The 25,087-nt window shown below is 44.2% G+C and overlaps 1 protein-coding gene across 1 annotated transcript in view; it reads right to left on the bottom strand.

Moving 5' to 3' along the window:
- Window positions 1-25,087, bottom strand: part of LOC118125153 (ephrin type-A receptor 7) — a 136,327-nt gene that overhangs the window by 82,345 nt on the left and 28,895 nt on the right. Inside the window, exons 2-3 of the mRNA XM_035183528.2 lie at window positions 20,815-20,879; window positions 18,796-19,468 (exon numbers count right to left, since the gene is read on the bottom strand). Coding sequence (XP_035039419.1) covers window positions 18,796-19,468; window positions 20,815-20,879 — 738 coding nt within the window. The remainder of the gene's footprint in view (window positions 1-18,795; window positions 19,469-20,814; window positions 20,880-25,087) is intronic.

Genomic DNA, 25,087 nt, shown 5'->3' with positions numbered 1-25,087 from the left:
ATATTTATGAATATGTGCTGGTATAAAAACTTTTCTTTTACAGAATAAACAACGCTGAACAGATGTGCTTTTATTTTTACATTTTGAGTAAAAATAACTACATTTATCTCCTTAATTTAAGTTATATTTGAATGTATTTGCGTTTTCTTTCATCAGGTTTATGGTTAAACTGTAAATTATTAGAAAATGAGATCTTAGGATTCATTGCCATTTTCTTCTAATATCTATATATTGTCTGATATCAGTGTCTGGCCCCAAGAATCTTTCATGGTTCAAATTCTAACAGTACTTTCCATAAATATCTTTAAGTCTCTGTTGTTCATCACTTCCTTCAATTTCAGAATTATGTTGTCTGGATAAATGTTTCACTCAAGCATAACATATGTGATTAGTTGAGCTAGAAAACTCCATATCCATATTTGGATATTTTAGCAGATATCTGCATAAAGTTTGGACAAAAATAATGTTTCAGGTTAAAAGATGAGGGCAAAAACCCACAGATCTGTTTCTGTGCAAACATGTATTCCATATATATGAATAATAATGAATATATAGGTATATTCCACAGGTTCAGTCTTTAGTGAGAAATGAATGTGGCTCCATGAAGCTCATTGCTGTGCAGGGACAATGTGAGGAGTGTTTTAAGACTTGAATTATCTGTGAACTTAACCTTTAAATTGTGCTTTTTATTTGAGTGCAAGGATCCAGGAGTTATGCCTCTTTAAAGATTTGTCACCCACAATGCTTCGGTGCGGGCCTTTGGGTTAATGGAGATGCCGACCCCACCAAAAACAAATGACGAGACACAACCTCATACAGACTCAGCCTTCAGCTCAACATCAACACAAACGCACAACTAATGTCTCATTCCAGTGGCTTTTCCTCGACCCCCGTGCTCTTCCATTTGCAGCCCTTTCCCTTTATGTTCGCAGCCCTTTTCAAAGACGGATATCATTCTCCTGCATCCTATCCATCTCCCATCACTCACTTTTACCACCACCCCTTCATCCCCCCATGCCCTCCCTCCCCCCTCCCAGTGTAAATCACATCAGTGGGCAGAGCGGAGCAGGAGAAATCCCTTCTTTCTGAGGGAGGAGATTAGGATTGAGCACAGACAACTGGATTTAAATAAAGATCACCTTCCCTACAGGGCTCATCCCTAAACTGGGAGGAGGGGCAGACTCACTGAAGACGTGTGTGTGTGTGTGTGTGTGTGCGCGCGCATGGCAGAAATATAAGAAAAGTGAAGAGAGCATGATGTAGAATACAGAATTGCCTGCATGTGTACATACGTGTGTTCCCTTGTGTGCATGCGTGTGTGTGTGTCATGGTGATAACTGCATTATAAAAGCAATCTGCATGGTACATCTCAACCAGAATATGAAATGAGATCCTATTTTTAAAGCTGGCGAGTTCAGAGGACAATCACACACACCTGCTATCATGCAAATACCGACACCTGAAGGTCAGCGGCGGCGCTCCCCTGCTGCACCGAGACGCATTGTGGGAGAGGGGCGGAGAAAATTTACCGTTTGTTCCCTAGGCCGGTCTTATCGGAGGCGTCACACGGCGTGCACTCCCTCCCTCCCTCCCTCCCACCACCGTAAATCTACTGCTTCCATCCCGCTCCCCCGGCGGCCTGAACTCACAGCCATTTTGCGTGTCACATGACGATCACATGGCTCGTAAACCGGGTACAGGGCGGTTTTATAGGAACCTGGAGTGGCCAGGAGGACGTTTAGTGTCTTCTATGAACTGACGATCACAGTACGGACGATCAATCTATTTGCATGCAGACGTGTAACCAGGCAGATGTGAGCAATCATTGTGTTGATATAAGACTCAGGACACAGATCATCGCAGCCGTGTAAATGTTGCGGTTGACAGTGTAAAATCCAAAGTAGTTCATATCTGGGTTCGCTTTCATCAGAGGAAACAACCAGACTGAACTTATATTGATGTTAAACAGGACAAGAACAAGAGCAGTTGTTTGAACTGTGTGATCATCAGACTTCAAGATTAACTGACTTTGTTCAGAACGAATTCCCAGATGATAAAAACACTTAAAAAGGCAAAAAGGAAAAGGTTTAAACTATAAAATATGATCCTGGTTTTTTTGACATCCAGACCCAATAAAGGAGACCAAATAATCGTAGTTAAAAAAAGTTATGCAAAGGTCCTGGACCCGAATGAAAAGTTTAGTGAGTTATTTCCCGACCTGCGCGTCATCCAGCTGATTAATAAACAAACCAACCAACATGAGTGAAAACATAAACTCATGTACGTCATTTATCTCACACGGATACCAAACGTTTACTGTTTCATGTGTTTCAAATGATGATTTGATGATTTTCTGTTTGTTACTTGAAATAATTGGGTTTTTGATTATTTGCTAGAACAATAACTATTTGTAGCATCCAGGCAATTAATCAAAACGTTCGAATGAATGAGGCAAACACAAACCTATCAAGTGTGCGTCTGTGTGTGTGTGTGTACATTTCAACTTATACAAAAACTCTTCTCCTGACTCACACAAAAAGAGGAATCTAAAAAAGACCCAAACTTTACACTCAGGGAACAAAGGAACAAACTAAAATCAGAGCACTCAACATGCATTATTAATCGCGTGCACTGGGTTTTCCCTGATTTAACGGACGGAACACAGAACGAGTCCCAGGCCTGTTTCTGGTAGATTGAATTGAGAAGTACTAAAGTTCTGGTAGGTTTTCATAAGCATGTTTCCGAGGGCGACACTAATACCTCCTCAGCGTGGATGTCGCCGCATTAGATTATTCACAGTTTATCCTCGATTTATGTAGAATCCCTCCGCTGTGTAATCAGAAAGGCAGCTTATGCATTAATTTAGAGTGTTACTGGATGCTTTCCTCAGTGCCACCCCATTCACTCCGCTCTGTTTACATCGCCCTAATGAGCACAAGAGGCAATTTCTCATCTCACTTCTCTGTGGTCTTAACCAGATTTCCTTTTTGTTTTTTTGTATCTGTTTAAAATAATGCACTCGCATGGTTCGGGCCAGAAAACTCCCAGAATCCATCATTTTCTGACTTACAAGTTGCTGCACTCTCGGAAATCCTTACATCTAATTCTTTTCCGTGTCCCCGAGGCAGAGCTGGCCTGGTCCCAAAAACCTTCTGGCAGTGGCGACCGCCCGAAACTGTTTGTGCCAGGCAAAGTGACGCATGTTAAAATTTGATGAGACATTTTCTTTCTCTTTTTTTTGTCGTTTAAGGGGTTTTTGTTTTCGGGGGCTGAAGTGGTGAGGTGCTTGCCTCAATCAAAAGGAGGCAGGTAGGAGGGGAGCAAGGAGGGAGTGAGGTGGGAGGAGAGGAGTGAGGAAGAAAGGATGAAGGAGGGTTTTAAATGCATGAGAAGCAGAAAGAGAAACGGACGAAGTAAGAGAGAGGCAAAGACGGAGAGAATAAATGCAGCGGGGAGAAGTGAATGTGAATACACAACCACATTCGCGTGGACAGCCGACAGTAAACAAGAGTGAGCTCTGGAGGTTTTCTCAGCGTCACAACTCAGGAGGGGAAATAAAAAGAGGGAGAAGGCTTTATGCACCGACGGAACCGGGAGAGGTTGTAAAGTAAGTGAAGACGTGCGGAGCGGAAAGAAAGGAAGAAAGAGTGGAGGAGGAGGAAGAGGGGGGGGAGAGATAGGAGAGGAGGAGTGTTGTTTTGCTTGCCGGCCCGGTCCTCCTCTGGCCCATGATTCATTGCAAATGAAATGTCACCCTGGCAGGCAGTAATGCGGGCCGGCCCACTCCCCTGCAGCCTAATTGAATTTTACAGCCATATAAACAACAGTCAGCCAGCGGAGAGAGAGAGAGGAAGAGGGGGAGAAAGAGGGAGAGAGAGTTATTAATGCTAGTGTTTATAGGTGGGGGCCTCTGATGTGCCATCAGAGAGCGTCTAAAGGCCCCCGGGGACCCGTAGCACAGATGGAGGGGACACCGGTCGCAGCGGCCACTCAACACACACACACACACACACACGCACATAAAACCGTGACATTAACACCGTGTGAGCTCCGAGACTCACACGTCCCCTAAATACTGTGGCGTGTTTCTACCAGAGTTCACCGGAGACACTCGTCAAAGCTCAACGACGAACAAATCGTGGTTTTTGACATTTCACAGGCGCCGTAGTGAAATGCTGTTGAATCAATTCCACAAGCAGTGAGCCTGTTGTTCAATACACAGTCGGTCACACACACAGGAAAAAAAGCCAAATAAAATGTGTGTCACAGAAATTCAACCAAACTGGAGAATAAAGTTCACTCTCACATATTAATCATTTTTTAAAGGTTTTCCAATGATGAAGATTTGACAGCTGCTATTAACTAAATGTAATTAGAGCCCGACTGATATTGATTCTTGGGGCTGATGCTCGGGAGTAAAAAAAACGTTCCAATACAGATAAATCAGCCCAGATCTTTAAAAATAACTAAATAAAAAGATGTCATTTACAAACCCTGACGACAAAGAAAGTGAATCTGAGCTTGATATTTTAACTAAATACAAATATTTAGAGTTTGGACTAAGAAATTTAACTTTTTTAAAAACATAAATGTATATTTTCTGCATTATTCTGGAAAATAAATATATTGGTGCATGAGTATTGGCAAACAGACATGAATACTGTATATATAACTTTTATTTGTGGTTTTATTTTTTTATTTTTTATTCCCAATCACCCATGAACCATTTACTTCCATTATATGTTCTACAATAAGACGCTCACAGCTCCTCCCTGACGTCTCAGTGTGAAACCTCCAGCGTCGTGTCTCCCGCTGGTTAAGTGAGCTGTGCTGCCGGAGTCTTTTCTGCAGACGACAGCCGCTGAAGACGGGATAGGAAGAGTCCGCAGTGTCCCCTCAGGCAGCCCCAGGGGCCGGGTCAATTTGTCCTGTACTGATAGAGGACGTCACCTCCATGACAGCGGGGCAGGTTGGCACAGACACAGAGAGACATCTGCTGCAGCAGCTCAGCCTGATTCATGCGACCGCCGCTCGATTTGTCTAAAATGAATACATCGGCTTGACAGGATGGAAAACAGTTTTTTTTTTTTTTTAATAAAGCCATTAATATTGAGCGTATACGAGGCACGCTTAAAATGATTTTATTACTAAGCGGAGCGCTGCTTTAATGACACTGAAATCAACCCCCTCTTTCATTCTGAAAATTACCAGTCCCCGAGGGCGTCCAGGATAATAACTTAAAACACTAAAAATGGAAAAAAGACGAGGGGCGCTTACTTCAGCAAGTTCAGCGATGGCAACTGTATTTCGAGAACTGACGGCCTGAGGGCATTGATCCTAAAGAAATGACCATATCTCTAACAAAGCCACCTCCTTCCTTCATTCATTCACAGCAGTGGTAGAGTTGATCCCACGGGGAAATCTACTCCCCGACCACTTTCATCCCACAGGAGCTGGGTGTCCACAGGATGAAGGAACCATAAAGAGGGGAAAGTGGGAGCCGTCAGTTCTTTTATAGTCACTTACAGCTCTGACACAGCCTTTCTGCAGGCCGCCCTGACCGGTGCATTTACCACATACAGAGCAGCAGCCTTTTGAAGGCGACCGCAGTATCACTACAGCCGGTATATACGCTGCTCGGGAAATCAAGAGGAAACTCGGGCTTTTGTCACTGCCGGCTGAAAATCTGTTTTTAGCCGACTGTGAGAGTTTCTTTCACTGGAGTCCCACTCTCTCAGTTGTTGGGACTGCAGTTGTTGCTGCAGGGACCGGTTACTGGTGCGTATTCCTGTGTGTCGCATACACAACTCGGGTTTCCAGTAAGTGATGATTTAGTTTAAGACACATGGGCAGAGAGTGAGCTGCAGTTTGACTGAGATGTGTCTGGAATCATTCTTTATTTTGTACATACAGTATTATACTATTTACTGGAGGAAAATGGTGGCCTGGGGCTTTAAGACTCTGACCCATACTCACAATGTTCTAGACCAACTCAGGCCTCGTCTCAACTTTCTGAATACTTGTGCAACTTAAACTGCTTCTATTCACTCTTCAAAATGCCAACGTTTGTCTTTTTAACAGCCAACAAGTGCACGTCTGTCTTACAGGCTCCCTGCCTGCTGGTTCATCTTCCTATTTAGCAGCTAGTCTCCTCGTTTCTACTGTCCTCGTTCCCTTCTTTCCATCTGTCTTTGCGTCTAATAGTCGGCTGCCTGGTCTATCTACCTCTATCTGCCTCCCAATTGCTGCCTCATAAACTGGGATGAGATTTATCCTTGTGCCAAATGAAAGTAACGACACGGGGATGGATGAGGGCGGCCGGATGAGACAACACGAGCGAGGGACAAATAAAAACAGTGAGCGGGCGAGGCTGCTTGAAACTGTGTGTGTGTTGCATTAGGACGGTAAAAGGCTGAAGGGATGAAGTGTCAAGTTCATAGATGAGACAACGAATATCCATCATGTGCATCCACAACACGACGACTCCTCGTGTCTGCATTTCATTTTACATGTTTCATGTTTAAAAACGTTGGAAAAGTAACTGTTCCCCAAAGAGTAGCAGAGGATGTGGGACTATTTTTGGATTTAAAAAGCATTGTGTGTGTGTGTGTGTGACGTGTCCCTCTCTCAGCAGGACTCCAACCCTCCCTGCTGACTGTGACCTTCCCTCCAAGCAGGTGGCCCCTGTTTCTCTTATTCCCCAGCCCGAACTCTCTTTCTCCTTTCCTAAATCCCTCCGTTCTGCTGTCTCCTCCTTCCCTGCAGCCATCCATTCTTCCTCCTTCCCTCCACCCTTGCCTCCGTCATCCCTTTATCCACCCGTCCCCTCTGTGTCAGACTGCGTGATGCTCGCAGTACTTGATCCAGAGCACGGAAAGGGGCTCCATAAATACAACATCCATCACCGCCGGCAGGGCCAGTTAAAACCGCACGACAAGTCCAGCATTGATTCGGTGTGTTTGTGTTTCCCGGTGCCAAAGGATTCACGCGACATCTACAGCTGAGCTACAAACCCAGAGGTGCGTTCAACTGTGCTTATACAAACACATCACTTGAATGAGTTTCCATGTGTGATGAGTGTGTGTTTGTCCAGTTGCTGCCAGGTATTGCTATCTGTGCAATATGGACACACAAACAACAAACACACACACACACAATGCTGCACTTAACATGTTCACAGATCCAAACAAACTTCGAACACACAAACAAACAGTAGAGAGGTCAAATGAATGTACAGCTCGTGTGCACACGTGTGTGAGCAGATTAAATGATTCCTCGTGCATATGCATATTTACAAGTATGTGTCATCAGTGAATGTGTGTGTGTGTGTGTATGTGTGTGTGTTTTCCCTGGCAGAAATGCACTGTACATCAGCAGGCGTGTGCGAACTTGTGTTTTCCCCGTGTCTGATTTTTCAATCTGTGCAAACACGGCGACGGTTCACCGCGCCACACAGACTCAGTGTTCCGCACTCCGCCCTCTCAGTGTGTCCTGTGTGATGGATGATAGGGAGGGAAAATAACTAATTCAACAGTAGATTTACATTGTTCTGGATGGTGAGTAACGCAGCACACACACACACACACACACACACACACACACACACAAAGAGCGAGAGAGACAAAAGCCTCATGCGACCTATCAGTGCACACTTCTCTCTGTTACTTGATCACTAATTATTAGAAAGGTGAAAAATGGCAGCATAAACACACTGTTCCTGTCTCATATAGTTTAGAGCACTTTGAAAGGCATTTAGTAAAACTCATGATAATGTCCTATTTGATTTGTATTTTCTTAACATCAACATCGACATGAGCTGCTTGATGTTATAAATCAGAGTATAAAACATTATCTAACCAACGTTTTATTCAGAATCAGGTCAATAGTGATGCTGTTACTCTTTGTCGTGCGGCTTGTGTGCATCATCCATTCTCTGTGGTATTGTTATCAAATTTGAAGTTAGACGAGGTGAAGCTTCATGCTGTGGTCACGTTGTGTTTACTCACAGCACAGACAGTCATTCTGACGGCAGAAGAACCGCTCACAACAGATTTTAATATGCGAGTGTGCATAAGTTACTTTGGGTAATTCAAGGCTAATTTTACAGTAAGGGGACGGACAGTTTTCTTCTTATTTCCAATCCTTTCGAGTCACTTGAAAAGAGCGAATCCTCTATTCAGATCACACAACTAATTTTCCTCTTTGTTGTTCGGTGGTGTTGGAAGCTCACAGAAAATTAAACCTCAGCAGGCCAAGATATGAAAGCTCGGAGTCTTTCAAACTGTCATCTCTCTTCTTTTTTCTTTTTTTCGTGGGCTGTGCCGCTTTGCTATTCTGCAGAGAACAAGTCTGTGTCTCAAGAAAGTTGTATTGGATTCGTACATGTAGGATTTTAACCTTTAAAGACGTCTTGTATTGTGTGTTTAAAGTTAATGGATGTTTTAGGACATGACAGCTTTTTGACTTGTGTCCTCTTTAAGTTGAAACACTTTATATGATTTGTTGAAAGTATGTTTTTGACCACGCATGTAGTTCCATGTATTTAGGTGAAGTGTATGTGCACTGATTTTGAATGCACCTCTGTCTACATGCATATGTACAGTGTGTGTTAACCCATCAGGCTGCCATCCTCTCTCTCTCTCTCTCTGAATCTGTCCCCTCCTGTGCCTCCATGTCTCCACCCCTGCACCCCCCGCCCACCTCTTGCCCCCAATCTCGCATTGTGACAGCGGCGCAGAGGCTCTGCAGGAGACTTCTATACCACATTACAGTGGAAATGTCACCCATAACACTCACCTCGGGATGCCAATCATTTCACACTGCTCCCCACAGTGAGAGTGAGTACGAGTGTGTGGGAGAGAGAGAGAGCGAGAGAGAGAGAGAGAGAGAGAGAGAGAGAGAGAGAGAGAGAGAGAGAGAGAGAGAGTGTGTGGGTAAAGCGAGCATGAAACAATTATTGATGGAGTTTGCACTCAAAATCCTGCACAACTCCGGCAGAATATAAAACTAGATTTAGCTACAGTGTGGATCTAGATTTATGGTTTTTGTGTTTTTGATGCACGAGAGTCTGAGTGTTAATGAGCCTGTCCATCCAGGAGATTATGGGTTGTCAAGTCCAAATGAGGACGACAGGTGTTTGTGGAACGACGCATGATTACACATTAGAACAATGTGTGTGGGTTTTCTATGTGTGTGTGTGTGTGAGTGTGTAACGAGTGGTAGGCAGGCCTTGGTTAGCCGTGAAGACAGAAGCAGATGGAGCGGTTCATGAACAAACAACGCACGGGAGCCTGGGAGAGAGTGGGAGTGAGCCCGTGTCTGCGCACACATATGTGGAGTTGTTTGTTTCCTGAGCGCGTTCTGCAGATGAGGGTGTGGATATGCAAATGCACGTGTCCAAGAAATCCTGGTAAATACTGTAATGACTCCGTGTCCTCGAAGCTTAAACCATCACACAGATATATGATAAAGGGAAAAAGCTAATCTGGGAATCTCAAGTCCTAAATATTACCCAGTTTCTTTTCTAAAATGGAAATTTATTGTTTGGGAAGTTTGTTCCAACATTGTTTTGCACATGCAGGTTTCTTTGCTTTCGCCTTTTTCTCCATTTAATCCCAAACCAGCTCCATGAGGTTTAAGCCCGAGGACCGTGCTGCTCTTCCATCATTTGAAGCCACCGTCTTATTTATTTTCTCCTAATGTTTTGACCAAAGCATCCGTCTTAATATTTTTTCCTCTCTCTCCCAACACTGATAGAAATATAATCTTTGTTCCAACACTGCTCTTCTAAAGACGGAGGGTTTTCAAATCAACACATTTCGGCGGAACGTGTAGGAATTTGTTGGCATTAACTTCCGAGGCTTAATTCACTTCCACTGCTGGAAGGAAAACTGCCACTAAATCAATTCCCTAATCTCTGAAAGGCCTGTTTTCTATTAAGAGTTTTCTGTTGTTCGTTTTTTGCTTTGTTTACCTCGGGAAGTTTAACTTTTAATACTTTAATGCAAAAGACGTTTTACCTTTGCAGCATTAAAGGTGATTCACTGGACTTGAATCTGCTTAAAGCTAAATGAAAACAAGGGATGTTTTAAAACCATTGGCCAGTAGTGCATATGCATTTGTGTCCATGTAGGGTGGAGGATTTGGAACACGGAGGCGCAGGTGTCCCTGGAAACGCCATCCATTTTCATTGGGATGGGGGTTGTGTGCGTTTGTGTGTGTCGTGTGTGTATCGGTGTACATGAGGGAGGGTGCGTGATGGGGAGGGTGAAGACAAATGACAACAAAATGAGGAGGGTAGGGGGATGGGAAACCAAGCTGGCACGGGCTCGCATGCCAGGCTCGCTGTGCAGCCAGGGGGGCGGGCACTCTGTCCTCACTGCAGGCCCCTCTGCCGAGCTGTGAATACAGAGACAACAGCCGGCACACACACACACACACACACACACACACACACACACACACACACACACACACACACACACACACACACACACACACACACACACACACACACACACACACAATCAGACACACACAAACACACACACAGTCGCATATGCACAGTAGCATCAAACAGCGACGGCGACACAGCCTGTCACACGCAAACGAACGTGTAAACCTTTGCACAGATGCACATTAATGGCCGACAAGCTTGTGTTATTCAAGGTTTATTCCTGATACATGACAACTGTGCAGTAAAAGTACACAGGAGCTCTTCAGTTTGCGATGATGCTGTAATAAAGTCTAACGATGTGGTGGCAGGAAGTTAAATGCAGGGAGCAAGCGTCTCGGGCCTGTGGCCGATAAACACCCTCGTTATCAAAGTTTAAGCCGTTAGATTGAAAGTAAACGTTACTAAATAAGTTAGTAGTGCAACTCAAACCATCTGTGAAACTTATTGGTTTAAACTATGAAGATTTTTTATATATCAGAAATCCAATCTACCCCAGACTGGCTCCTGCAAAAAGAAATGGGGTCTGGTGTAAATATCTGCTATGAGCTAAAAAACAAGAAAACGTGCAGAAATATTTCGGCGCAAGAAACTTTTTGGGTGTCATGTCTCTTATGGCAAAATAACCACGTACAGTTCCATTTTCATATCCCTCCCCAGACATTTATTACACATATTTCGATTAGTTGGGTTCTGACAATACGACTATAAGATGTTGACAATCCCAACAAGTTGAATGCTGCTCAGTGCTCCTCGCTAACCGGTGGAGCCATTTGACGAAGGGACAAAAAACGTCTTCCAGACCAATTCTGCAGATCCACTGACCTTCGACTCTGCGCTTCCAGATGCATTAAAGATATTATTTTTTCCCCATTTCACTCCTGCGACTACACCGACACCTGCATGCAAAAAAATAATTACAGTTTTAATGCCACTCCTGCTGAGACGTTCCTGTTAAGACTGAATAAGTGTGTTCACCGAGGTTAAGTGGGGGCAGAGAGATCTATACACTGATCCCACATCCATTTTGAACAGATGGAAAGTTATTACTGGAGGTTGAATGGGGGTGGATGGAGGTGACGCTGGGGCGGCGGGGCAATTGCTCGACACTGCCTTCTCACCCTGAATACATCATTTCTAACAGAAGATGAGGGATGCACCTGGTGAGGTAGATTCCATGTGTGTGTCTCTGGAGGCCCAGAATCCCTCCTTACATGACACACTCAAACCCACAAACACACAAAGACACACTTGCAAGTTGTGTTGGGCACCAGTGTCACTCTGCAGCGTCACTTCAGGACACACAGTATTAGACAGTCTGACATAATCAAGTCTTACAACTTATCTTCCGGCTAAAGAGGCAGCCTGTCCCCACGAAACCTTTCATGAGTCACAGTTGCTCACCGAGGACTCAAATGCGTCTTATCAGCAGCTGCGGCCCAGAGTCACGAGAGTCAACAACTCTCAGGGGCAGCCGGGGCACCGGTCGTCTCACTTGAGATGATCTCACACGCGAGCAGGCTTTTCTGATTAAAAGACACAGAACTGCACCGTCACTTTTACACCATCTGTAAACACGGCACAGATGTGGCCATCACAATATTTGATTGTTAAGATAATTGCCTCGGAAGATTTCCGCCACTGCCCAGTGAGAAGCACTTTATTGAGCTGTTGTTTCCAGCCAGTTGAGATTGTGAAATGTGTCTTTTAGATATTCCAACAAATTATTTCATTTAAGACATAGAAAAATGTCTTTATTCAACACAGAAACACTTATTTCTCCAAAAATTGAAGTTACTGTGCATGGATTTTCAATGGAAAGCAACATTTTGTAAAAAAAAAAACCCTGCACAGAGCCACTGACTGACAGCAACATGCTTCTTGCACCATAAATGAGATAAATACGTCCCCAGGAGATAAAGGAAAACAACATTATACTGCGCTTGTGCACCATTATGTTCCCTCTTTCATCCATTTTGATTTATTTCCTCTTTTCTCGTCTCTGTTTTGTTTTCATTTGCTGCTGAATTCCTCCACAGGGATTTTTTTGAATTTCTTGCTGTGTGCTCGGTTTACACTTTGGGTTTCCAGCCCCAGTTATTTAATCACAAGCAACTAATTTCAACTCCGACGAGTGCGAGTGCTGTTACGTGCACCCACTGTCGTATCGTGCCTCGGTAACACTGCAGCGCTCTGATGATGAAAGCGTCAAATCTGGGAAATGAAACACAGAAGAAAAGGGAAAATAGGCGTCTTCCTAATCTGTTATTATTCCTCAGTAACATCACGTCTGTCACTTTCTCATATCAAGGAGTTCTTATTCCAGGATGTTTCTGTCCTTTACAGGAAGTTTGATTCAGCTCAGTAGTCATGAGTGAGCTGCAGAGAAACGAGGCTGTCATGTCGAGTGAGTTAGCAACATGATTAAGCTGCAGCGCCAACCTTTTCTAACTTTGATGCATTCATGTCAGCTGTGTTTAATTCATGAGTCGGGTGTGGGAGATTGAGAGCGCTGCGAGGATGGAGAGGAGGATGGATGGATGGAGGCATGTTGCAGTTTGCAGGTTCAGCCCATCTTGCCTGTGGCCACACTTCTCTTGTGTTTCACTCTTTTCCTTCTTCTCACCTCCACATTTCCTTCTCCTCCACACTTCCTTTTCCTCCTGCACCTCAGCTTCCTTCTCCTCCACATGTTTCTTAGCTTTTCTCCCCTAAAACTCCGCATCTTTCCTCTCATCCGACTCCTTTCCTTTCTACCACCGTCATTGTACGACCTCTTCTTCCTCCTTTTTGCAAATCATCCTCAGCTTTTATGGCTCATATTTTATGCATTCAGCTCTTATGCAGAGCGACTAACAAACCGTACGAGCGTGAGAAAAATCTGACAGCTCTTTTCTGCAACGCTGTGTATTCCTCGTCCTATTTACTCCCCCCCCCCAACTTATCTCTTTCCATCCCCATAACATCTTGTTTTTTTATTCATTTTCTTCCTTTCTTTCCCTCCTTTATTCTCCAGAGGTAAACAAAGGCCTGGGGAGAATGAATGGTGAACGCTCGGCCTCCCTCCATCACACATTTTCAATAAGCAGGGGACATTTCAGAGCTCTGCATACAAATGCTCGTTTTGGTGAGAATGTCTTTACATTTGTAAGAGTGTGAGCGGATGTTTGCAGGTCCGAGTGTGTTTTAATGGCCACTTGTTGTTACGGCAGGCCGGCTAAATAAATACATCAGATGCTGGGCTCAAAAGAACACATTTGTCTTTCTCCCAGGAGTCCCATGAATTATTGAAAATGAAAAGCCGGGGAGAGGGATGACTAACAGTAGCATGTGACGCGGCTGGAGAGGAGAAAGAGGGAGAGGGATGGAGGGAGGGAGGGAGGGAGGACTGACCAGATGGGCAGGGGTGGCACCGAGCCACGGAAGGGCTGGTTTAAAGAGAAGGGGTATAAAAAAGAAAAGAAAAGTCAGATAAAAGACAGAAGGGGATTGAAAGAGGAGTCAAACGCTGTAGAAAGGAAAGAGGCGGGGTGGTAAGTGATTGCAGCTTTGAGAGGCGGCTTTTTCTATAAAAAGGCACAAATTAGTCGGAGGGAAGCACGGAAAGGAAGAGAATAAATGTCAAAGAAGAAATAATGGGATGACTTCTGTCTGGGACGCAGAGAGTTGGGGGGAGGGTTGATGAGGACGAGACGAGAAGTGACAACAGACAGAGGGAGACACGAGTGCAACAGTGGGAGCGACTTCAGAAACATATGATTGGGCACCGGTGCCAAATTTTAGGGCACACACACACACAACCTCATGCTCTCTCTCACACACATGCACATGCACAGACACACACACACACACACGATACATCTCCAAGCTTCTCCAGCAGATTTCAACCTGTTAACCTCACTCACCCTGCCTCACCCCATCTCACCCTGCCACATGGTTCCCACAGGGGGCAGTGAGCGAGGGGCAGAAACATAGAAAACAGCCTTTTACAGAAAATATAGAGAAGAAAACTGATATAGAGGAAGGAATGGGAGGAGAAGAAGGAGGGAAAAGGTAAAAAGAAGTGATAGAAGAGGGAATAAAGGACACAAATTAAGTCATGCAGCTCCGCCAAGATCAGTGGGATAGAAATTAAGTGCACACTTCTTTGGCAGCGTGAGGAATACATGCGGGTGGGGGCGGGGGGTAAATGGGTGAAGGAAATAAAGAAATGAGGGAGGGATGAAGGGGAGGAGAAGGAAGGCGTGTAGTAAATTACAGAGGGAAGCAGAGCAATAGGAAGGAAAAGCAGGGTGGCGAATGCGCCTGGAGCCGGATTGTGGAGCAGCAAACAACAGAGATAATAAGAGAATCTGCTGAAGGCACGCGCCACACTCAGTAATTATATAGAAAGAGCAGCCGGCCTTAATTAGAACAGGATGGCGCTCATGAGTGTGAAAGAAACACACACGAATACACACGCAAATGAAACGTGTATTTGAAAGGTGAATTATTACATAATTTGTTATTTTTTCCCCCTGGGTCTGTTCCTGCTGGTGGCATTTCATAATGACTGCGGAGAGAACGTGCGCGCTTATCACCGCGAGTGCATGTCGTGCACATTTGTAAAGTGCACGCAGGGTCAAGACGTGTGGCAACGATGCTGCTGCGTGTGCACTTGCGAGTCTCCCCCGACCGAGAGGTGAAGCCAAAGATGGTTGTATCACTTCTCCCTCGACTCCTTCTTAATTTCCATCCTTTCTTTATGCTTTTTCACCTTTGTTATGCAAGAGGAAGCTGACTGAGCACATATGCTAATTTTTAAATAACACGCACATTTATCCTCCCCTTCACTTTCACCACTAGAGGCTGTGAGGCCGCCGCCGTGTTCCGGTCCTCTGAGCAACTTATGTTTTTCTCATTCAGTTTCGGTGCCACATGGTTCTGCTTTAATTCATTCTAAACGAGATTCTTTTTTAGGAAAATCAAGTTCTAAGAGACGAAGCAAAGCAAAGTGAAAACAACATATTGACGATAAATGCATTTCATCCATCAGCTTCTGACAGTGATTCAGTTATTATGCACAAAGCAAGGAGAAGAGAGAAGTAGAAGAACTCGTGCAGTGGCATGTGTGGAATGAGCCGTTTGCAGTTTTCTCTCAGGAACTGTAAAAGTGACCTGCAGCAAGAAAAGAGCAGCTGGGGGACTCAAATAAGAGCAGTTCACCTGTTTCTTCAAAGTTGGACTTAATACGCAGAACCCTGAGCTGCAGAATCAGCTGTAATCGCAATTGTCGGGAACACACTCTTGTCGTGAACGCGCCGTTTGTCATGATCACTAAACGTCCCGGCTGCCACTGCTACAGTTTGTCTGTTTCTTCAAAGTTTATTGATATGGATCAAATTGCACGTTCGACAATTCTCGTGAAGCCGATAAGATGAACCGTTCTCGAGATGTGAGAAACACACACACACACACACACACGAAATTATTACAAGCAGTAAGCACACATTGCAAACTACTTAATGTTCACTATCAGTAAATCAGCAGTTCAGTTACACCTGCATTAGCATTAAAATCACAGAAAAGGTAAAAGAACTATGACAATAGACACTGTAATCCTAAATAATCCAGTGTTGACAGTGTGTGAGGTATTAATCCTCTTCTCGACTGCACAACACTATCTGCTTACACTAATATCAGGAGCTACTCACCGGCTATTCAATATTATTGACCTGCGCGGCAGACACTCGGTGCGTGTGCACTCGCTCAGTTACACAATTAGACCCAGGAGTAAATAAGACAATCACAGCACCTGAACACAGTGTACACAAACACACAAAATCTGTGGTATTACCAGTGTGTTTTGCCAGGATTGGCTGCTTTGCATTAATTGTGTTATTAATTGTATGTCCAAGCACACGTGTGCATGATTCTGAGACAAGCACAAAGTCAAACTGCCCATCCCATCCTCTCAGGCACAGAGAGAGAGAGAGAGAGAGAGAGAGAGAGAGAGAGAGAGAGAGATGCAGTGCTTTTGTTTCACACAGAATTAAATCAAACTAGTGTGTGTGTGTGTGTGTGTGTGTGTGTGTGTGTGTGTGTGTGTGTGTGTGTGTGTGTGTGTGTGCAGAAACCGCAGCCTGCTAGTGAGTGTGTGTCCTTTACTATGTGTGTGTATGAGCGGTCCCAGCGCAATCCCTCAGTTTAGCGGAGCATTACAGCTGATCAATAGCTCTGGTGCAGTGGGAGATGTCGGGGCTTGCCACTGCATATTCATACCACTACGGCTGAGCTGAGGAACGAGCCACTATAGGGGAAGTGTTCCATTGATAAACAAACAAATTGAGAGATAATGTGTGTGTGTGTGTGTGTGTGTCTGTGTGGCGGGCCCCGTCTCCCTATAGACCGTGACACTCGCTAAACTTTACCCACGGAAGGTTGATCACCAAAGACACAGCAAAGATCTCTCTCTCTATCTCTCTCTCTCTTTCTTGGCTTCCTGTCTTCATCTGCCCCATTCTCAAAATGTTAGTTTTCTATCCACCCCCCATCTTCGAGCTTCTTGACTTCACTCGTCTCTCTGCAGCGTCTCCCTCTGTCTCTCTGTCCATCAGATTTCATTGTCTTCAGCTCGGCTTTCATCGTAGCATCGTCGGGTAATTACAGAAAAGCAGATCAATAAACGACACACACTTTGTTTGCACACACACCAACTGCCAGCGTCAGCGAGCGCCGCTTATCGCCAACTGTCAAACACTTAGTGCAGGACCGGGAATTCTGCAGCAGAGCAAATGTTCTGCATCACTTAATATCAAGTGCAACTTCGTCTATGATTACTTTTTTTTTACACTCTGTAAAAGTCCTACATGTTCAGCTCTTAAGAAAACATGCAGACTCTAATGATTTTATATCTGACATCAGACGTCTGCTTTTCTTGCATGGTCCTAATCTCACACAGATACTTTCTTTACATTTCCCTTTCTTTTAATCTTTCCTTACTCATTTTTCATTTCTTCTTCTGCCTTTTTCCTTTTCTCCCTCAGTTTAATAACGGTACTGTGGTGGTGTAACAAAAATGTTGTGCCTTTTTCGTGTGTGCAGTGCAAACCCAGCTCTCTGTGGCATTGAAGCAGAAGTTTAGAGAAGGTCAAAGCACAAACAAATGGGAGGGCCACGATGGTCTGTCCGATCCAGACCGAGCTTGAGAATAAACTAACTGAACTAACTTTTTTGTGTCCTAAATCTAGTTGAACCCAAGTAGAAAACAACTCGACTTAATTTCCAAGAATAGCGATCAATTGCAAATGTGGACAAGAGCGACATCAGATGACGAGTTCACCGAACGTCTCCTCCATTACGATGCGCACAGTCTGCTGTCCGTGGAGACCAACACCCACATTGCGGCGCACAACAATGCAATATGGGGTGTGAAAGCCAACAGTCAGACGATCAAAATGCTGCTGGTGCGTGAGCAATGGCTTGTGACAAAATATACTAAATACTGTTCAGATCTGTTGACGTCAGTGTGCAGCAGCCCGTGTGTGTGTGCGTGTGTGTGTGTGTGTGTATCATACAGGCTACATGCTAACATGTTAGAGGGGAAGTTGGGGTGTTGAACTCAATAGGACACAAACCTCTGGAGATCAAGTATATTAATCAGAGTTCCAACACTGTGACAACAGTCTTTGCGACGCACACGTGAAATGAGCATTCATGTCATTGTCAGTGTTGAACAAAAAAGCAAGACAATGAGTGAAAGAAGCTTTTCTGTTCCTCGATTTGATTTCATGAAACGTCTATTATGAAACTTTTCAATTGTCTGAACACTTCATCTTGGTCACGTGGAATGTTTTCATCCAAATATCCTACACACTCACAGCATCAGTCATATTCTCAGTGTTTTTTTCATATGGATCATCTCTCATCTTCCTTCTGTTCTTTTAATCTGTTCTTCTATTCTCTCCAGCATTCAGCCTCCTTCACTTCTCATTTCAAACTCCTCTCTGTCTCCTGTTTATTCATCTTTTCCTCATCTGTCTCCCTCTCGTCACTTTCACAGTAAAATTCTGTCCTAAAAGTTCAGTTTTTCTTAAAAACAAAAGGAAAGAATCCTGTGATCCAGTGTGATGAGACGATTTCAAGTTTTCAATGCAAATTAACAAAGTTTTTCTTTCTAGAGACTTTCACTCGTGTCTCTTAAGTTCATAAAAACAGCTAAATTATACTGGAACTGATGGAGAAAAAGCAACTTTCAGGACTTAAAAATATAACAACTGAATTAAAAATAGACCTCAATATTTTCTTTTTCTGTTATTCTTTGTTTTCTGTCATCTTTCTCTCCATGTTTATTCAGATCCTACCTTCACAGCTGCTGTGTCCCTCCTCGTAGCCGGCGCTGCAGCTGCACTTCCCAATGGGCACCAGCCATTCCCCCTCGGCGCTGCAATGCATCCTGGGAGGGCTGTCTGTGTCAACCTCAGAGTTGTTGACGCAGGCGCCGCGCACCTCCACCAGCGTGGCGAAGGCCGCCTCAGCCACCGTGTCGGGAAACACTGCCAGGTTCTGCACGGTGGCGAGGCAGCGTTTGTAGTACACCCGCACCGCCACCAGGGCCACGCAGGCGCCGACGTCCTGAAACGCCAGGTGGAAGCCCTTACGGTTCAGGTGACCAATCTCGCGCACCTCAGTGTTCAGCTTCATCTTCCTCTCGCCCAGGTCGCCCTGTGTGAAGCTCTCATCGGCAGCGATAGTGTCGATCTTGGTGTAGCGGTCCTCTCGGGTCACTCCCCCGAGGTCTCTGTCCGTCTCCACGTACAGGAGGTTGAACGTCTCCTTGCAGGTTCCCGCTACACCTGGGATGCTGTTGCAGTCTCGTAATGTGAACTGCAGCTCCACAAAAATGCGTTGGCCGCCGCGCCGCGTCACCCAGCCGGTCTGCAGCCAGTTGTTCTGCTGCGTGGGCTCCATCACGTTGCACACCTGGTACGTGCGGATGGGCTTGTACTTCTCATCGACGCCGCTTATCTCCTCCCACTGGAGAAAGGAGACAAAATAAAAGGGCGATAAGGAGGAGTTGATATGGAGGTGAAGTGAAGAGGAAGAGAGGAACAGAGACGAGGAAGGGAAACGAGAAGAAGGTATCAGGGTCATGGCAAAAATGAAAAATAAAATGAAAGAACAAATACAGTCACTTCAGGTTAACAGTCCAATAATCATAATTTTCTTGTTGCTGAAGACAGGATAGTCAGATTGTTTTGGGGGGAGGGGGGGGGCACAATAGGGTCTTAAATATTCCACAATCCATATCTTATTTAATTACTTTGATAAAGATATATTGTATTTTTTATTTACATCGAATAACATGACTTTTATATGTGCCTTAGATTATGAATATCCTATAAATATTTTAACCACTAACGACAGAGGGAAAATTATTTTTTACATTTACATATTGTGGATTTATGTTGTTCAGATCTTAACTTTAAAGTTTATTTTAACTTCACCTAATTATGACTTATTAATGATAAGCACATTTTAAGTAATTGGTGTATTGCAATGTTTCCTTAGTTAAGGGGAGAATCCAAACAAAAATATATATAATTTCAGTGAGAGTATAAAGTAAAAAAGATAAATATGTGCAACAGATCAGCGAATGTGATCAACAAAGTGAGCAACAAATCTGACACACACACACACACACACACACACACACACACACACACACACACACACACACACACACACACACACACACACACACACACACACAACACACACACACACACACACACACACACACACACACACACACACACGACTGTGAAAATGGATTACATGTGATGGTAATATGAAAAACTGCACTCGAGTCTCAGAGACTAAATCAAAGAGAGTGCAGTGTGTTCTCTCTCTGCTATTTTTATAACAGACGTTGTGTATCCATGTGCATGAGTGTGTACATGGAAAGGCCAACCTCCAGGTGGGAAGCGGGTGACATACTGCTTCGGCGCTGGCAGGTCCTTTAAAAAGGGCTCCTGTATTTGTCTAGCAGTCATAACCTCATGCGAAAGGTTTTTACACGCCAGATGGATCAATAGAGCGGAGCCCCATTTATCTGTGGCAGCGTATCTCTGTCGCTCGTTTTGGACGCTGCACTACGCAGGCCTGAATTAGCGCCATCGATTAATGAAAATGATGAGCTCTGTTCTTTGGGGAGAAGCGAACGCAAGGTATGGGAGGTAAATGGGATTTGGAGAACAATGAACATACAGAGATCGCAGGAGAGGGGGGGGGAGGGGATCTGCGCCTGCTAATAAACAGCTGGACATGAACAAGCAAATACAAACAAGCAAACAATGACAAATGCAAGTAAGCCCACTTACTCCATTGGGGGGATATGACGTCCAGCCGAGCTCAGCCTGAGTCTCTTTAGAGTTCAGCAGCACCACTGCAGGAAAGGGAAGAAAAGAAGAGAACAGACAAGTATGAGGTCAGAGGTTGATTAAGGTGAATGCTTCTATTTCCTCTAGCTTGGCAGTGGAAATGAGTTCGGAGGAGAAAGACTGACTAAAACAAAATAAATACAATTTACAATATTTTCAATTTGCAAGTTTGCCTGGTGAGGGTGTTTTGATAAGTGCAATAATGACGTCTGTTGACTACTGATGCTGGACAAACAGTTTCCCATCATCCTCAGCCTTCACCAGTGAAAACAAACCAGAGACCACGAAGCTTTTAAAAGAAGCCCAGAGACAAAGTGTGCTTTTGATTTTTACATTTCAAAGAGACAGCAGAGAAAACACAGTGTTTAAAAGTCTGCGTCCGTTATGAGTCTGCTTTCAGCACCATGGACAGCTACACCAGAAACCCACTGGTCTGGTGCTGAAGTGGACAAACAGCCCGGTGACGTCTGACCTACATGTTTCTCATGTGCGAGAAAACGTTTCACTCTGCAAATGTCAACAAGACTGAATTTACAAGTACAAGGACCGAGGGAGGGAAAGAAAACTAGAGTTACATCCTCACGGTTTTACTGTTTTACTGTCTGCCTCTGACTAAACAGACAGTTTTACATCCACAGCTGTGCAGATGTGCGATATAGGTGCGTATATAAGCAGAATTGGTTTCATTGAGAGAAACGGAACACACACGACAAATAAAACAGCAGACAATGCTCACAGCAGCAACACAAATTCTAAAACAAAATGCTTCTGACACATTTTTTAAACTCTGTAGCACACAATCACCACACTTTCGTGGCGGGCACCAGAATGAGTGTCAGCAATTCTGTATCTGACGAAGGTAAAAATGTGTAGAGAGAATTTCTTTCATGATTAATTAATCTGACAGTAGCTTTTTTTGATAAATTATTTAGTAGTTAAAGGTTCCAAACAAATATAAATACTATAAAATGAAGAAAAGGCAGTATATGAAAACATGAGCAAACTGAACATTTAACTTAGGAGGCTGGGTACTTGAAGTACTCTTTTACTCTACTTGTTTTATCATAGATAAAATCCTAAATACAAGACTTTTTTTCTTGGATAAACATTCAAACTCATGGTTTCTTAGTTATTTTAACAGAATAACTTTGGTGTTGGTCAGATGGGAACTTACAGTGAACATGTTTTTGATATCTGACATTTTAGAGACAGAAAACTCAGAAAATATTGGGTAGTGCAGTACTTATGTCATTATATATACTTCTACTTCTATTCATTATACATTATACTTCTATCACAGCGTACTCTCCATGATTACACGTGTATTGCCTCTCAGAGAGTTGGAGCGGAACATATTTAACAGTCTTTTCAAACAGAAGTTGAAATATGACACCAACAAGCCACAGTTCACTGGTCAGGATGTCTGTGAGCAGCCGGAGGGAGAACAGATATTGTTTGGTAGCAGTATTCAGCCGGCGTACGAGAAATCCATCATCAGCACATTTATCTTAATCTATAATGTAACATTAACATCTGGAGTGACATACGGTGAGCTGCATGATCGCCTCATTTTGAACGGATTTCGCTGATATTAGAGTTATTCATGCTTTAAGCTCGTCTGCTTTCAAAACCACACACACAGTTTCAGGCTTAAATGCAGCGTGTTCCCGACACCTACAGCCTCAAGGCAAAGTGAGGTCTGACAACCAAAGACTTCCCCCCCCCTCCCAGCTTTTTGAAGAACACTTTTTCCCTTCTTGAAAAGTGTTACTTCTCGCTCCCGTCCTTCAGCGTGCGACTCAACTTTCTGCTTCGAATTTCATCCACATTAGGAGCCGTGTCAGAAACACCGCACAGCGCCGTGGAGAGTTGGGAGCAGAATGTTTCACCTCAGCCTCTCAGCCGTTCCTTTAAAACTCTGATCTCATACCTGCTGCTCGGGTACGTGACAGAAATTGGCCTTATCAACATGAACAACTCATGGACGCCCTGGTGAGCAAAAGAGGAGAAACCTACGCAGTCTGACTCATGCTGGACGATGTAGCAACTCCAGACCTGTAATCTAACTGACTCATGCTCTCGATTCTCACAGGGAGGCTGTGGACTCTGACACATGGACGGCGCCGACGTACTAAAAGGGAAAGAGAGTTATTTGAAGTTACACTCGAAATAAACACGTCGATTCACTGGATGATCTTTTTCGAGCGAACCTGCAGAGATATTTGCAGCAGCTCTACGAACAACTATTTTCGAAAAGTTATTTAGAGGGTTTTTTCACCTTAAGGTTACTCCACCGCTTAACGTATGTATATTAATACAAATATGTTGCGATAGTTGGGATAACCCTTAAAGCCAAAGACTGCGAAAAGCTTTTTCTTCTTTATTTGGGTTTGACTGAAAAAGGAGACATCCACTTCTTGCTTGCAGTGCAGGGAAGCCGTGATGGACCATGAGAGATCCTTTACTAAACACTTAACTTTATTGTTTTTTTGGGTTAACACCGCCGGGTGCCCAAAGCACAGTTCTGTGGTTAGCTGATAACATGAGGCATTTGGAGGAGATTAGAGTGGGAGAGGGCAAGGGGTGCTGGAGAGACACAGGCTGAGAAGGGAGAGAGAGATGATGAGAGGGAAATAATCAGCGGAGGAGAGTGTAGAGAATAAAGAAACAGAGCCAACATGGAGGAGAGGGGGGGGGAAAGGGTCGTGTTGGCAAGGGAGGCAGAGAAAGAAGACGAGGAGGAGAGAAAGGAGCGCATGAAGGGCAAACAAATGGATACACCGGGTAATGCACAGAGGGATCAGTGTGCCCGGGTGAGCAGTCCGTCCGTCAGTGAGAGACACACAAGTTGGCACTGTGATCACACACTGAATATATAAGCTGTGTAATCACAGCCTGGTTAGAAAGACTAATGGGTCATTAGGGGCAGCAGGGAAGGAGAGACTGATGAAACAGAGAAGACGACATAAAATTTGGTCAGAAAACCAGAGCAGGGGGAGGAAAGGTCAACAAACGAGCGAGAGAGGTTCAAGTTAAAGAAAAGAACAAAAGCGTTCCCTCTCTTTATGCCTCTGACTAACGGTTGTGACACATTAGCTGCAAAACACTGATTTGCAAAGCTTGTTTCATTAATAATTACCCGTCATTATAGGGACAATGTGGATCTGTGAGCCAGTTTTGCTCTTTTTGTGTCCATCTGTCCTCGGATCGGATTCGGCTTTCGTCACGGATAGAGAAACATTGTGATCACAGGAGGAGTAACGAGCCCTCTCTGCTTTGGCCACATTAGACGGAGAAGTAAAGAGAGCGAGCTTTACGGCAGCAAAGAGGAATAATTTCAGAGTCGACACAGCTGCTTGTGTTTTGAGGTAAAATTAAAAAATGAGCAGCTGTGGAAGCCGGAGAGACGGTTTCAAAGAGCTTTCATTAGAAGCCCCTGAAAGAAGAGACTTTGAAAAAACCTTTCCAAAGAGTTAAAGAGAAAAAAATTAAGATTGAGAGAAAGTGACCCAGTAATGGAACGAATGCTATTTTAATGCCCATCTTGAAATTCAAACACTTGAGAACCTACAAATTGCAGGAGCCAGTCTTGGATGAGCAATGTGCAAAAGTTGGCATCGGCTAAAAGGACTATTTTCATGCACTTACGAGTCCTACAGCATCTGTTTTTCTCTTAGAAAATAACATCTTTACTGTGTCTTTGCTGCAGTGTGTCACTTCATGTATGTACCCTAATGTGTAGGAGGTGCAAGTTTCAAGAGATCTGCTTCAGTCTTTGTCGTGAACTGAGAGGTTTTCATTAAAAGTGATTCTTAAGTGTGAGCGTCTCTCTTTCCACCTCCTTCTCTCACCTCACCCACTCTTTCATCCTCCTCCGATCCGTGTGTGTATTAATTAAGTTGTTCAGCCTTGCCGACGACACAAGGATGAGATCTACAGCGGTGACAGCAGAGGGAAGATATGAACTCCACATCTCTCAGTTGGAGTATTCAAGGAGAAAAAAAGGAGGAGGGGGTCATTGGTGCATCAATAACACTCAGGAAGAGGCAAACACTAAAAATGTGGCCTTTGTCAAGTGCAGCGACGGCTCGTGCGCGGCTTCTTTGGCTTCCTGGTGGGAGACGGCGACCTGAAGACAGCTCCGGCACAAAGGCCAATTTCAAGGGTTTCTTAGGTTGAGGGTTCTCGTTCCCTGTGTTGGAACTAAGTGTCT

The sequence above is a fragment of the Hippoglossus stenolepis genome, chromosome 17 (genome assembly GCF_022539355.2).
Source record: "Hippoglossus stenolepis isolate QCI-W04-F060 chromosome 17, HSTE1.2, whole genome shotgun sequence".
In the NCBI taxonomy this organism is placed as follows: Eukaryota; Metazoa; Chordata; class Actinopteri; order Pleuronectiformes; family Pleuronectidae; genus Hippoglossus; species Hippoglossus stenolepis.
The sequence above is the reverse complement of the archived record's forward strand: the minus strand, read 5'-3'. Positions and strand labels throughout refer to the sequence as shown.